Genomic DNA, 15,860 nt, shown 5'->3' with positions numbered 1-15,860 from the left:
GGGGTCCTCGGACAATAGAGCCAAATCGTCCCCCTTCGCCTTCGAAGAAGGCATTTGCCACCACTGCGGAGCCGAGCCACCGGGAGCAGGTGGGCCCTTGTACAATGGAGCATGAGCGCCCCCCCTCCTTCTCCACCTTAGAAGTGCATTGCAAGTCTGCGAGGCAAGACCGCAGAGAGCCGCCGGGTGTGACAACGCGATACGGGCGCCAACCATTGGCTGAAAATGGTGTCATCTGAGCGGACTCTCCCATTGGTCGAACATGACGTGACTTCCAGTGCTCGAAGGGTTTATAAGAAGCCTTCCAGAGAGACATGAGCATTCTGGGACAGTCTCTGATTCCCTGATTCACCTCTCTCGAACTTCTTGCCGCGGGCCGCAGCGTCCGAGTTGCTGCCGGCCCGTAATGACAGTACGAATGTTACTGGACGCTCACCTCCTTGTAAATAATGTAGAATAAATACTCCCAAGTTTGGTTTTCATCCCGGAGACCGTCCTCCAACCCCTACACCAGCACCTTTCCTTCCAAGGCTTCCATTACTAGATTGGCTGTGGTAACCGATATTGACGCTCCCATTGCCGTGCATTGCGTTTGCTGATAACGGCTGCCACCATAAGAAAAATACATGTTGCTTAGACAAAACCGCAGCAGCTCGCTAAGTTCGGGGACATTGAAGGTCGTGCGAACAGGAAGACCACTCTCTGCTTCGAGGGCTTATTTGCACATGGCTACTGCCAAATCCATTGGGACACTGGTGTAAAGCGATGTGACATTGAACGAGACCATGGCGTCATCTTCACTCAGCGTGATCTGCTTTATCATTGCTACAAATGCGGATGACTTTTCGATGTGCATCGAAGTCTTACAGGCAAGAGGGCTCAACACCTGGTTAAAGCAGCCCGATAGTCGGTAGAGCAGTGATCTGGTGAAGTCGACGGTGGATCAACTGGTGAGTTGATCCTTGACAGCAGCTATATATTCCTATGTCAAGAAATAAAACACTCAGTTGTTAGTGCGCCTATGTGTCACCAGTACCCACCTACGGGGCAGAAACCTGGAGGCTTACGAAAAGGGTTCTACTCAAATTGAGGACGACGCAACGAGCTATGGAAAGAAGAATGATAGGTGTAACGTTAAGGGATAAGAAAAGACCAGATTGGGTGAGGGAACGAACGCGAGTTAATGACATATTAATTGACATCAAGAAAGAGAAATGGGCATGGGCAGGACATGTAATGAGGAGGGAAGATAACCGATGGTCATTAAGGGTTACGCGCTGGATTCCAAGGGAAGGGAAGCGCAGCAGGGGGCGGCCGAAAGTTAGGTGGGCAGACGAGATTAAGAAGTTTGCAGGGACAGCATGGCCACAATTTGTACATGACCGGGGTTTTTGGAGAAATATGGGAGAGGCCTTTGCCCTGCAGTGGGCGTAACCAGGCTGCTGACGACGATGATGATGATAACCAACATGCCCACCAGCACGTGCTTGGAGCATTGTACGCTCTGTGCTTGTCAGGCCAAAATGGCCAGACCTGGTGAGGGGCCCTTAAGGGCAACTCTGGCAATTTTTCGATGTCCATTGATCCTAATAAAGTTTTGATAATATGTTCTCTTCTGCACTCTGATTATCTGTGCCAAACTATATGGCTGCAAGTCATTTGAAAATAAATTTTAAAGATTGGATCCGTTCCCGACTCATGACTTTTTACTGGCCACCCTGTGTTTGTGAGGTCAATTACTGAATTTCATGTGTGGCGCAAAATTTCGCTCGCAGTTTCAACCATACCCTTTACATAAGAGACTACACCACCATTGCCGCTGAAATCGTCACTTAAAGGTACACTAAAGCGAAACAATAAATCAGTTTAGACGAATAAAGCATTGTTTGAGAAGCCTGTAGGCAGTCATTTGGCAGTCAACCAATGGAAGTCTGTAGGCAGTCAACCAATGAGTTTGCCATCACTTGATAGACATAGCTCATATTTGAAAATACTTGCTTCAGTATGCATCTCCTCTTCATATTTGAGAATGTTTGGCTCGATTTGCAATGGGTGTTACCATTTCTTTCGAAGATATTTTAATCGCTGTGTATTTTACTAATCCCTCCCTTCTGTTTTCTTTTGGAATAAAATAAACGCTACTCCTTAGTGTTCAAACTGGATTAAGCTTTTTATTATTTTTTAGCATGTTACTAAAGAGTGACAGAATCGGGTGACATGGTGTCAGCCCGTCTTGACACGAAACAGAGTTCTGTTTCACTCAGGGAAAACCTTAAAAACTCAGGGGAATTTGGAAATGTCAGCGTCGCAGACACCCTGTCAAGGCACAGAAATTTAAGCTCTCTTGCTTTACTGATTGCAGCCTATAAGAAGCAAGCACAGATATTTAGCATCAGTCTGGGAAGCTGGCCGTGCCCTGCATCCACTGTCAACAAGTTGGGCTGTGTGATTACAGAGCTCACATGTAAAGAAATGACTACATGCTTCTGTTAAAATAGGATTTGCCCAACTCGACCTAGGGCTATCATCTTTTGTGGCAATTTTTAATATTTTTGTTGCACACTTGGTGATTGTCGCTTTGTACACCACAGTGAAACAGATGGTAGAAATAGAATTGAACTGTAGGGCTTCTTGCTCTTGCATAGCTGATGAGCGCAACATGCACACACACACCAAGGGGAGATTCTATTTCTACGGTCTGTTTCACTGTGGTGTACAAAGCGACAATCACCAAGTGTGCAACAAAAATATAAAAAATTGCCACAAAAGATGATAGCCCTAGGTCGAGTTGGGCAAATCCTATTTTAACAGCAGCATGTAGTCTTTTCTTTACATGTGAGCTCTGTAATCACACAGCCCAACTTGTTGACAGTGGATGAAGGGCACGGCCAGGTACAGCATAATTGCGGTAAAGGGTCATTCGATGGCCTAAGGTACAAGAGGTGGTGCTCGACCATTACCGATTTCAATTAAAGAACCATGGCTAATAACGGTTTCTCTAGAGTGGCATACCCAAGATATAAAGGTTATAAACAGGGATAAAGTGCCTCAGAAAGGCTGGCCAACGTTCGATAGGAGGACCTATCTTCGTCAAAGATAGGTCCTCCTATCGAAACATTGGCCACCCTTTCTGAGGCACCTTATCCCTGTTATAACCTTTTTACCTCAGTGTGATAGTCCATCTGGCAGCCCCTTTCTTGATTTTGGATTTCCATACCCGAGATGTCTCACCCTAAAACATTTGTTTAGTGCATGAGCGGCATTTTATTTCCACAATGCAGAGGAGAACATGAAGAAAAATTTATGAAAATGTATTTTTTCTTCGGATAACCATAAAATTGTTAGTGTCTTCCGGAAAGATGGCGGCGTTGAAGTAAACTCATTTTAAAGGGCATTTGTACTTGGTTTTATGTGTAATCACAAATAAAAGTCAAATATAAGGGAGGGTATGGATCTTTTAAATAAAATTGTTTATTAATTCCCGTTATTTTATAACATCTTGATGTTCTCGTCCTGTATTCTACTAATGTACTAAATATAGTTTTGTATATGGCAGACTTAAAGCTTGCGAGAAAAAGAAAAGAACTTGTCAAAATTTAGGTTAAGCTGTGCGTTCAACCCTAAATTGCACATTGAGGTGGTCCATGCGAACTTATGCAACATGATGCATTTGATAGATGAACACAGTAAAATTTCATTGAGAAAATTTAATCGCAGTCTTCTTTTTTTTTCAAATGACAAAAAAATCTTTTAATGTTGGTTCCCTCCCATACCACCTATATCGGTCGCCCAACATTGCCCCATACTACGTCTTGACTGCACTGCACACAGCCGCTTGTCCACAATTGATACAGCGCTGCTGCCGATCTATTGCGTGATGGTACAGGAATCCTGTCCAGACGCTAGGCTTCCAGTAAGCTAAGCCTATAGGCACTTAGCTAACATTTTAAACTCTTGAGTCGGCGTGTATGAAGTGAGCCCAGCACTAACATTTCAGAGTGATTGCATTTATCAGAGGTACTACAGAGCATTGGGCTTTGGGGTGCAGCTCTGTGTGGCTTGTATCAAATGCTACTGCTACTGCATTCAACCTATGCCTCCAGTATCTGCTTAGATCTTCACATTTTTTTACATTGCTTTGCTCACTTGATTGACAGATGCGTGTTGTTCCAGGTGCTTCTGCCTAGCTGCGAGTTAATTCTTCCAGCCAGGGATGACACAGCCGAATTCGACGATGCCAGCGACAGCACTTTCTCGGATGACCCCAGGCAGGTCCCCAATCATGCACTATCATATTGTCATGTTGTACTGATGCGGAAGAACTACACACCGTGACACAACTGCGAGTGGTGTAAACGGAATATTTTATTGCGTGAACTTGTGCCCAGTAAAAACTGCGCACAAGCACAATGAAAGTAACAAGTACAGTTGGTTGTTATAATGTGATATACATGCCAAGCACATTGGCTATTATACATAACTTGTAGATTCCAGCATAATGACTAGTGCTCATGTCCGTCATGGAATGTACACCACATTCATGTCGTGCACGAAACCTGATTACATACAATTATTACGCTATAGAATTGGCAATAACATTCGAGAGTATTTCACAATGGCAAGGTGCGTCTTGCACTGAGCGATGATTTTGTAACATCTTTTTAAATGGTGAAAAACGGTCACCCGAAAAAGAAATATAAGTATGAATGTCTATATGGGCTTTTGGTCTATATGATTATTGAAGATGGGTCATCCCCTTTACAGAAAAACATGTAGACATCAGAATTTTGACAGCATGGCACAGGCCACAGAAAAAGTATGACAGAACATTGGTGCTCTGTCCTGCAGTTCTTTCCAATGCCACGCTGCTATATTTATGTTGATTAAGAAAATGTACCAACTAGCTCAAATGAATTAAGGAGGTTGTGACTTCGCATTACAAAAATGGCCAAACATTTCTTAAAATCACATTTCCAACTCTTTTTCTATCTTATTTTGAAGTACCTTCACTGAAAACCATGTAGAAGTCTTCTAGAAATGTATCAACCAAGGTTGTGAAAAACTTCGCAGAAATAGGGAAAATGCGGCATTTCTCAAGGCACATTATCTCTGGAATAGCGCAAATGAGTGCCACCATCTTGGTCTCGTCGGAATTTTTCTGTCTTCAGATTTGCTGCTTCGGCTCGCTCCTCCTCCACACAGAAATAAGCAAACAAAAAGCAAATAACTGAAGGTCTTCCTGAAGTCGCGGATTAGTGATGCTCACCACATGACTCCAGCTCGCTTCAGCATTGGTCTAGTGCTTACTCTATAGGGGTTTTGTCTGCTTTTTTCATCTCACGAGCTCTTGACACCTTTTGATGAGTGTCAGAACAGACGCTACACGTACATTGTGGTAATGTAGCTGATTCCTTCGTTTGCGGACATCTCAGACCCGTGGCTGAGCATTCTGAACATCAGCGACGTGGACTTCTGGACTTCGCGCAAGCTTTGCTGCGAAATCCTGACACGCAGCTGCACCTTTTGAGCATTGGTGCTTCGGAATTCGCGTCCAAGCACATCACGCATGCTATCCTCACGCCCAAGTTAAAATCCAATAGCAAAGAATATTCACTTGGGCTAAATTGGCTATAAATGAATAGCGTATACTATGAAAGTAACCTTGACAATGTTGCAGGGCTGGTGATTTTCTCATTTTCTTAATAGCAGACTTTAAATATTGCCTAAGCAGACGATGCAAGCACCTGGTGGTGAGCGGTCATGATGCAGATGTGGCGAAAGTCCCAGAACCCTACATGACTGCTCATCTCTCGGTTGTGCCTCCAGGCCCAGACGCCCCACACTCTCAACATTTGCTGGTTGATGAATGTCTCTCTCGGTTTGCTTTCTCACTGTTGCGCATGTGATTTAAGCTGTTGCAAGAATGCCAATGAATTGCGTTGCTGTTGGGTCCTCGAACATGTACTTGAACGCGAGCGACGGCTGTCCAGTACACAATGCTGGGCAGAAGAAGCCAGAACACATCTTTCTTTCCCGAGTTTTCAAGGTGCAAGGGTGCACCGCGATGCATCAGGCAAGTGCAACCTGAACCAGCCAACATGCACAGAGGATGTAAGCTGCAGTTGAAACTGCACATGCTATATTTTGCGAGTACAGTCACTTACCCGCGCAAGACCTGCTCGTCAAACAATGCAGGAATGCATGCTGCAAAAGTGGAACAGGTGAAACTTCATGTCCACTTTGCACTGTGTCCGTGGCCTCCAAGATTTTCACACGCCGGCTGGTTTTCCTCCAGCCGTTCCAATCACATGGAGAGTGTAATTGCAAAGGTGGGCATAACTGGCTCCTCCTCCACACTGCGGCTTTCGCAGCCGATGGCTATTCATGCGTCGGGGAGGCTTTGGAATGCCTAGTACTGTTCCCGCTGCTTGGATGAGGCGAGAAAATAATAGTTTTGCGCGGCTATATGATCTTTTACTGATTTGGAAAAGACGGCTAAAGGTGTACAAGAGGCAAAGTGATGATTCTTTTTTGCAGGCATACACCCGCTGCATTCAAGTGAGTAGGTAGAAGTGGAATGTCTCTGCAAGAGATCATCATGGGCTGGAAATGCACTAGATTTAGAAAGTTGTAGGCTATATAGCATAGAGCATATATTCCTGCCCCGTAATGCTATAATTTTTCTCTGCTGGGGACAGGCAACGACTGGCATAGGCAATGACTCACTCACAAGAGATATGGTCACATTGTAATACAACAGCACCTATGCCGTGACCTCTAGCATCGGTGTGGACAATGGTAGGTGCAGCCGTGTCACAATGACATAGTACCGGCTCAGACGGGAGGGCTTGCTTTAGAGCCTGAAAAGCTGCTTCGCAGGCCTCTGTCCACACGAAGAGTACGGCAGCTCCAAGAAGTTGGTGGAGCGGAGAGCGAGCGTTGCGAAGCTGCGTACAAATCGGCGGAAGTAAAAAAAAATAATTATGGGGTTTTACGTGCCAAAACCACTTTCTCATTATGAGGCACGCCGTAGTGGAGGACTCCGGAAATTTTGACCACCTGGGGTTTTTTAACGTGCACCTAAATCTAAGTACACGGGTGTTTTCGCATTTCGCCGCCATCGAAATGCGGCCGCTGCGGCCGGGATTCGATCCCGCGACCTCGTGCTCAGCAGCCTAACACCATAGCCACTGAGCAACCACGGCGGGTCGCTGTCTCCTTCCAACGTTGGCTTCAAGTAGCTACAGCTAGCAGCACTTGCGTCCGCCTTGTTGGTGCCCGTCATATTTTTGGGGCCTGCAGGCTTTTTTTTTTGAGCGTTCGGCAGCACTGAGCTTCTACAACTGCTTGAAGTGATCAAGGTGACGCTTTAGATGATTGACAAGAGTAGTTGCAGAGCCCGTGGGCGTCTTAAGGCGCAGTCTGCATGCGCAGCATGTTGCGTCACTTTCTCCACGATCGAAGAACTCCCAGATTGCACTCCGGAATACCCTCTGCACTGATTCGTCCATGGTTTGGCTACTTCGGCAGTGTGCGCATTCAAGCAAAAAGAACAACTAAAGCGTAACTGAAGTTGATAACTTTAAGCGACATACGCATCCGGCAACCACGTTTGCAAGCGCAAGACTTAAAGAAAAGCTCTAGAAAGCACATGGTTGCTTCACCAAATATGTACTACCGCTTAGACGAACTTTTTTTTTTAAATATTGGTCGATGTTATTGCAGTTTATATTGCATCTTGCAATTACAAGGTATAATAATAATAATAATAATAATAATGCCTTTATTTTCCATCCCAAGGATGTGGGAGGGGGAGAGAAAAAGCTACATATCCAGCTTGACGGGCTCTCGCCTCCTCGATACAATACATGATTAGAAAAAAAGGCAAACAGTACATACTTTTGTGTAGATAAATACCTACGGATATTATGATGACGTTACAGTTACGCTACTTTTAGTGCCTAAAAATGCAATAGCAAACACTTTCTTTAAAGTTTCCGAAAAGCGATCGTTATCATTATCAATAATATTTACGTTCGCGAATTCATATGCTCGGTCCAAAGCTTGGTCATGACCATGGTCATGGCCTTGTTTCCTTCAAGCGGTCATAGCTCCGTCAGCAAAGTGACACGAAAACGCTGTACCCAGGGCAAACATGCAAAAAGACAAACTTGCAAAAAACATATGCATACCACTATTCTTAAACTTGGAAAGACTTCAAACCTATTCGAAGTTTTTGAATAGCCTTATTAGATTCGAAGGTCGTATCGAATATGATATTAGTAGCTTCGGTATTCGAAAGTTCCGAGTATTCGCACAACCCTAGACGAGGCCGATAACACTGCGCAAGTCTTTTTTACATTCTGGCCGGGAAAAGTTGAGGACTGCGGCAATCTTCTCAGGATCTGGCCGAATCCCTTCTTTACTAAGTGTCCCAGTGCCTTGATGGTCTCCCTCGCGAAGTGCCTTTATTTTTTGTTCAGCTGCCGTCCAGCCTTGGCAAGACAGGTTAAAATATTATCAAGGCACTCGAGATATTGTCAGAATGTTGAAGAAAACACAACCAACCGTATCTTAATCTTTATATTATGTTCTGTCTTATTATTGTGCACTTATGTAATTATTTTATTCTAAGTATCCAACAATGTTACGATTTTGATGCAACCACCATGTATGCCTTGTAATGGACCATCGGCCTAGTAAAACTGTTTTCCAACAGCTTTTAGCCTTTGATATCCACCAGAACACTTGTAATTCTGGCAATTGAATCGAATATTGTCCAGAATGCATAGGCAGGTCTTCAATTTGAAATCACGCAAGACACTGTGCATCTTGCGCTAGAATGTGGCAGGTGCATCGCAGAGTCCGAAAAGCATCACGCTGAATTCGTAGAACCCATCTGTGGTGGCAAATCCTGTTTTCTCTTTGTCAGACTCGTACATTGGTACTTGGTAGTGGCCAGATCAAAGATCAAGACTGGAGATGTGCTCAGTGCCCTGCAGCGAGTTTAATAATAGGTCACCAATTCGTGGCATGGGATAAATGTCTTTGTGAGCAATTTTGTTGAGGGCACGGTAGTCTATGGACTACCGTGATGTACTATGAGTACTAGTGATGACGGATTCCATCGGTAGAGACACATACTGTACATTGCGTGATCGGGGGAATTCTGTTATTGTTTGCTCCGCGCAAAAAAGCACCGCAGTATGGCATGGTCACTTTTTGTGGATGGAAGTATTAATCAGCACGAATGATATAAATGGCGGCACCAGTGTCAATAAGGGCTTTGATGTGAACACCTTCCACAAACACTCGTAATAGATTCGAAGGGCACTCTGGAGGAATTATAGGCAGTCCGATAAATGCAGTTTCCCCTCTTAAAACTGCAGCATGGTGTTTTCTGAGTGGAGGTCAGGGCCTGTGAGGTGGGCCAAAGTGAGGACACTGAACGATGGCGTAGGGAAGGTGAGCGGCCCCGAAATGAACGGTATGTGGGAGGCATATCAGCTGTGTACGGAGGAGGCGGTGAACAGTGCAAAGAAGGTGGGTATGTCATCCGGTGGTAAGGCATAGAAAGACGGGTATCAGAGCATTTTTTAGGAGTAACTGCACCTCTCATCCTGTTGGCGTCGTCGGCAGAACGGGTAAACGTGCCCTTGGTAGCCGCGGTAGTAACAAAGAGGACGAGTGGGACGTCAGACAGCGTAGGAAGGTTCAGCACGAATGTGCGCCGATACTGAATGCACGGGTGTGTGTGCAGAAGCTGTGGTCCCAGGCGTTATCGTAAGTGGAGATATCGCGGCGATGTCGGCACATGTTACAGTGGGAGTGTCGGTAGTGTCAGAACACATGGCACGGGGAGTAGACGCGAGCTTGCGATTGCTCGCAAGCCGGTTGTGGAAGGGGAAGTGATTGCGCCAGAAGCACAGGAAGAGCATTGCACGATGAGTTCCTCATCTATTATGGTACATATCTATATGAATGCGGGAGGATTGCAGTTCCTTAAGGCTCTGGTACGTTGTAATGATATCTGGTACAATGGTAGGGTTCTGTGTAGCAGGGTGTTGAAGCCAATAGTCTTTATTTCCTTGATGATGTGAGGGATGCAGTTGCTTTCGGACATAGTGGAGTTTACACACCTGCACAGGGCAACGACATCTTCAGTGCAAGATGTGTACGACTCCCCGGAAAATTGAACACGCTGTATTTTTTCTGTGATTTCATTGCGAATAGCAGGAACGCCGAAAATAGCACAAAACTGCTGCATGAAAGTGGTTCAGTAAGGGAAGTCTGGCTTATAGTTTAAGAACCAAGTTCTAGCGACACTAGACAGGTAGAAAGGGACGTTGCGAAAGTTATGAGAATTCTCCCGCCTATTGTAGTTGCTGACTTGATCGTAGTTATCAAGCCACTCTTCGACGTCTTCACCGCGTAAGCATGTGAATACTTGGGGGTCACGCTGACAGCTGTTGATTGTCTAGACGGAAGAAGACTGGGCAGAGACGGTGGCGTCAGCTGTACAGGGTGGGTCTTGACTGGATATTGCAGGTAGGTTGATGCGACGACCCGAGCGAAGCTCCAGGGAGAAATGGTGAAAGTGCCTGGCGAACAAAGAGCAATCTCCACCATTTCTGAGTAACTTCTTTGTTCGCAGAAGATTCCGCGCCATGACGACAAAGAAGTCGCGGCTCTGTACATATAAGGCGATCACATGAGTCGATGATATTATTACGATATCATCGACCGATGCTCAAGAGACGAGCCGCCGCGAGAACGACGAAGAAGTTGGTCGGTGCCCTTGGCACGAGCTACGGTCAGCCTGGCTGCCTGGCTCCAGTGTAAGTAGCGTGTAAATAGCATCTTTGGTCTGTGTCTTTCCACACGTAACATTTCTGGTGGAGGTCAGCAATCCCCGTTCTCACCACAGAACCCCGAAGTGGTCGGCACGCCGAGCTTGTCACCATGCCTCCCGGTGACGAGCCCGCCTCTGCAACGGCTTCGGCTTGTCCGACTGCTCCAATCTTCACGGTTGCCCCACATCGTGACCCAGGTGTGTTCTATAGCCTGGGGGGACAGGATGTCGACGACTGGATCAAGCTCTACGAACACGCCAGTGCTAAAAACAGGGGGGACCCAACGATTATGCTCGCCAATGTCATCTTTTATCTCGGCGGCACCCCACGCATGTGGCACTAAACGCATGATGACGAAATAACCAGTTGGGACAGTTTCAAAGAAAAGCTACGGGAACTGTTCGGCGACCCAATTGGGCGCAAGGCTGCCGCGAGAAAGGTGCTTGCGTCTCGTGTTCAGTCATCTACAGAGCCATACGTTTCCTACATCTTCGACGTCTTGGCTCTATGCCGTAAAGCTGGCGATAATATGTCCGAAGCAGACAAAGTGGCACATGTGCTAAAAGGCATCGCCGACGATGCTTTCAATTTGCTTGTTTTCGGCAACGTCTCGACTATCGACGCCATTATAAAAGAATGCCGTCGCCTTGAACAGGCTAAGAGCCGCCGTATCTCACACCACATTGCGCGGCTACCCAACACTGCTGCTACGTCGACATGTGAGGGTCGACCGCGTTAGACCACCACCTGTGACGACGTCACCCGTATTGTTCGCCGCGAACTCGAGGCCGCCTGTTCGCCAGCCTTCTCCACGACGCCTCCCGATCCGCGAGCAACCACCATTGCGATGATTTAGGCCGTCGTCAGACAGGAATTTGAAAACATGGGTCTGAACACCGTGTGTTCCACGTCTCGACCCAGCGTTCCCCAGTTATCTAGTGGCCCTCATCGTCCCCGACAGTCCTTTTCTGCCATATCTCGCCGCAGCCCGTCCGAATGGCGTACCCCTGATGACAGGCTGATCAGCTTCCACTGCTGTCGCATCGGCCACGTCGCCCGTCACTGCCGCAACCGATGGCCACTACCTCCTCAGACTTACGCCGCCACTTATTCCCGCACCTTTGGACCTTCTCTTCCTTATACCACCCGCCATGAAGCCACTGCGCTGATGCCCCTGCTCCGAACCTTCGCTACAGCCGCTCGCCCTCACCTCAACGCCACCAGTCTCGTTCACCCCAAGCCCGCCACTTCTCTTCGCCGCCTATTGCCTTCCGGACCCAGCCGGAAAACTAGGCACTGCAGCTTGTGGAGGTGAAGCTGCAGTGCCTAGTAAACAATTGTTGGACGTTAGCGCTGTGTCCGCGTCTTGCCGCTGTCTTTCGTCTCTTTTCGTGCGCTAAAAAACCTCAGTTATCCCAATATAGTATGACGTCACCGTGCTTCACTGCATACTTACTATTACTGCGAACCACACTCGCATGCCTGTCTGTAACTTTGGATTGGCAAAGCAAATTCTACCGCAAGGTATTTGCTTTGCCACCATTGATTGCCTCGGCGACCAATACGTGGCAGCGTTATCGACCGATGGTTCTCCAGTTCTAGTTCTAGTTCTAGCTGCTCGGGTCTTAGAGCGTGCAAGCTTACCGAGTGTTCTACTACTTCTTTTAGGCCGATTTCCGAGTTGGAGGTCGCCCTATACTCTTTAAACTTGGTACTAGTGCCATCCGGCTCTTTGACGGTATAGTTAACGACTCCGCTCCGCTCTATATACGGCTTCATCAAATTGCAGTGATATATCCTCACCTCCTTCCTGCGACCGGGCATTTTCAGAGCATAGTTAGTATCTGAAAGTTTTTTCAACACTGTAACGGGCCCGTCCCAGTGAACTTCAGGCTTGTTCTTTCTTAAAGGTTTGAGGATCATAACCTGGTCTCCGGCGTTAAACGTACGAAGCCTCGCATTCTTGTCGTCATAGAATTTGGCGTTCTTTTGAGCTATTCCCATGTTCTTTCCAACTAGTTCTTGGGTTGCGCTTAGCCGTTCCAGTAAATTTAGCACATATTCAGCCACTGTTGAACTCTCCCCTCTTTCCTCCCACATCTCTCATAACATTCTCAGTGGAGAACGGAGTGTCCTCCCATACAGTAGTTCTGCTGGTGAGAACCCTCTCGCTTCATGTGGAACCGTTCGCAAAGCAAACAAAGTTGCCGGCAGACAGTTCTCCCAGTCCTCCTTATGCTCGTAACAGAGCGCACGCAAAACTCGCTTAAGCACCGAATGCCACCTCTCTACACTGTTTGACTGAGGGTGATAGACAGAACTGTGTATTAACTTTACCCCGCACTTTTGCAAGAACGTGGAAGTCAGTGCGCTCGTGAATACTGACCCTTGATCTGCCTGAATTTCGGCTGGAAACCCAACTCGTGCAAACACTGTCAAAAGCGCGTCTACTACTTCGGTGGAGCTGAGCTCTTTCAAAGGGATTGCTTCTGGAAACTTGGTAGCCGGACACAGCATGGTAAACAAGTACCTGTAGCCCGATTTTGTTTTTGGAAGAGGCCGTACCGTGTCTATTACAAGTCGTCTGGAAGGCTCTGTTATTAAGGGCACTACCTTCAGTGGAGCTTTCCATGTCTCTCCTGGTTTACCAGAACGCTGGCAGCCGTCGCATGATCTTACAGTTTTCTACGTCTTTGAAACAGCCAGGCCAGTAGTATTCCATAAGCAATCTTTCCTTTGATTTGTTTATGCCTAAGTGGCCGGACCACCCATTTCCATAACAGAGACTCAAAAGTTCCTCCCTATACTTAGTAGGTACGGCTAACTGATCTAATATCCTACCTTTTCGATCTCTGTAGTGCCAAAACAACAATCCTCCTCTCTCATGTATCGTCACGTTGCGCCTAGCAATGCCTTCTTTAGCTGTGTCACGTAATTTAGCTAAGCTCTCATCATTCTTTTGCTCAGCTGCCAGTGACTCTCTATCCACGCGTAAGAGCTGATCAAAGTTCTTTGAGGCCGGTGATAATAACGACCCTGTCTCGCTTGTGAGTGCGTCAGCTTGCTCTTCCTGCAGGCTAGAACTTTGACACTCTAGTGCTACGCTCTCATTGAGCTGGTCAGCTGGCAGGCTCTCCTCAACTGTTGTTTTGTCCCTCAGGCCTAGCTCGGATTCGGGTATTGAAGTTATCCCCTTTTCTGCTTCCGCTGGAGGAGCTTGTGCATTTTCAGTCGAAAGCGCCGCGATCTTACGAGCTTGGCCTCGGGTCAATGCCTGTACTATGCCCTCTCCCAGTTTGAGCCCTTTTTCACGCAGTAACTGATTCGAACGATTCGAAAAGATGTAAGGATACTGCAGAGACAAAAATTTGGAAACTGCAGCCTCAGTCCCTAGCTCCCCGAATGTTCCACTGATTTTGACTTTGGCCATGGGCAGACACACGCTGTGTTCTTCTACAACCTGTTTTATCCATGCTACTTCTCCGGTGAAGTCATCTACCGTCACGTAAGATGGATGGACAATGTCCATCGTGGCGGCACTGTCTCTTAGCACTCTGCATGGTTTTCCATGAACTTGCAGGTCGTGAAGATTTGGACTTAAAAGTTCCATATTCTCATCTTTTTCCTCCACGTAGGAGAAAACTACGCTAGGCTTCCCGCAGTTTACAGCTATATGTCCCAGTTTGTGGCATTTGTAACAGCGAATTGGTCTGAAAGATTCGAATTTTCTTTTCTGTTCTTTTTTTGCAGTTTCTTCGTTAAGTTTCTCCTCGCTCTTTTCTGCGGGCTTTTCCGCCATGTCTACAGGCTCCGATAGTCTGGTCTGCGCACCCCTTTTGAACGGAAATGGTTTCCGCGGTCCATTTCGACTGTCCCAGTTTCCTTCCTCGGCGTTCAACTTTCTACGGGTTGCGTACTCTTCCGCTAATTCAGCCGCCCTTTCCACAGTGTTTACATTACCTCTGTCTTGCACCCACAGTTTCACAGCTTGGGGGATGGTTTTGTAAAACTGCTCTAGACACATGCATTCAATGATCATGTCTCTGCTGTCGTACGCTTCCGCGCTTTTCAACCACTCGACTAACCTAGTTAAGCTATATGCAAACTCCGGATATCCCTCGCTATCTTTCTTGCCTGTGCTCCTAAACCTTTGCCGAAAAGCTTCGGCTGAAAGGCGGTATTTCTTCAAGAGACTAGCCTTAACTTTTGCATAATCATATGCACCCTGTGCATTCAGTCTGGCGATTACTTCCGCCGCCTCACACGGCAACATAGACAGCAACCGCTGTGGCCATGTACTCGGACCGAAGTTCATTTTTTCGCAAGTCCTTTCAAAATTGCATAGGAACACGCCTATGTCGGTCCCGACCTCAAATGGCTTTAATAGCCTGTCCATGCGGTACAATTCTGCCTCACTTGATCGTCCCAGAGCGCCTTGACTACCTTGAGACAACTCCAAACATTTGCTTTCAAGTTCAAGTTGCATTTTTCTTAACTCGCGATCTTTATCGCGTTCCTCTCTCTCTCTCGTTCTTCTCTCTTTTTCAGAAGTTCAAACCCCATTTCAATTTCTTCCTCACTGACCTTTTCGGAAATTAGCTCCAATAATTCCGTTTTTAGCATTTCCTTTCGCACATCTAGGTGAAGTTCCTCACCAACAATCAACAATTCGTCTCTCAGCAGTGTCCTTAACTCCATGATTGCTGCTTTACTGCCTTGATCCTGCTTTCTAAATCTAGCTAGGAAAACACAACCTAGCTAACGCTCAACAATCTAGCTTCCCTACTGTTCTAAACAGAACAACCACAAAATGAAGCCTAGAGAGTCAAAGCAAGAACCAAGCACTCACCGCAGTCACAGCACCACGTCGCAAAGTCCATCTCACCGCTGTCAGCCAGTTGTCAGGACTGGGGGCTCAATCCCATCGCTCGTGATCCGTTGTCAAGATTGGAGTCCGGCATGAATTCGAAGGTAGCTGGCCCATGCCGTCGTCCAACCTATCCACGC

General features: G+C 46.8%; 1 protein-coding gene across 5 annotated transcripts in view; it reads left to right on the top strand.

The window, feature by feature from the left end:
* The window catches only part of DCTN4-p62 (dynactin subunit 4), a 438,984-nt gene that overhangs the window by 350,414 nt on the left and 72,710 nt on the right, over positions 1-15,860 (top strand). For 4 of the 5 annotated variants that reach the window (XM_065444866.2, XM_070538189.1, XM_065444867.2 and 1 more), the window contains one exon: positions 4,174-4,268. The exons of the other annotated variant lie outside the window; for it this stretch is intronic. In XM_065444866.2, coding sequence (XP_065300938.1) covers positions 4,174-4,268 — 95 coding nt within the window. The remainder of the gene's footprint in view (positions 1-4,173; positions 4,269-15,860) is intronic. 5 annotated transcript variants of the gene reach the window in all.

The sequence above is a fragment of the Dermacentor albipictus genome, chromosome 5 (assembly GCF_038994185.2).
Source record: "Dermacentor albipictus isolate Rhodes 1998 colony chromosome 5, USDA_Dalb.pri_finalv2, whole genome shotgun sequence".
Classification (NCBI taxonomy): domain Eukaryota; kingdom Metazoa; phylum Arthropoda; class Arachnida; order Ixodida; family Ixodidae; genus Dermacentor; species Dermacentor albipictus.
The sequence above is the reverse complement of the archived record's forward strand: the minus strand, read 5'-3'. Positions and strand labels throughout refer to the sequence as shown.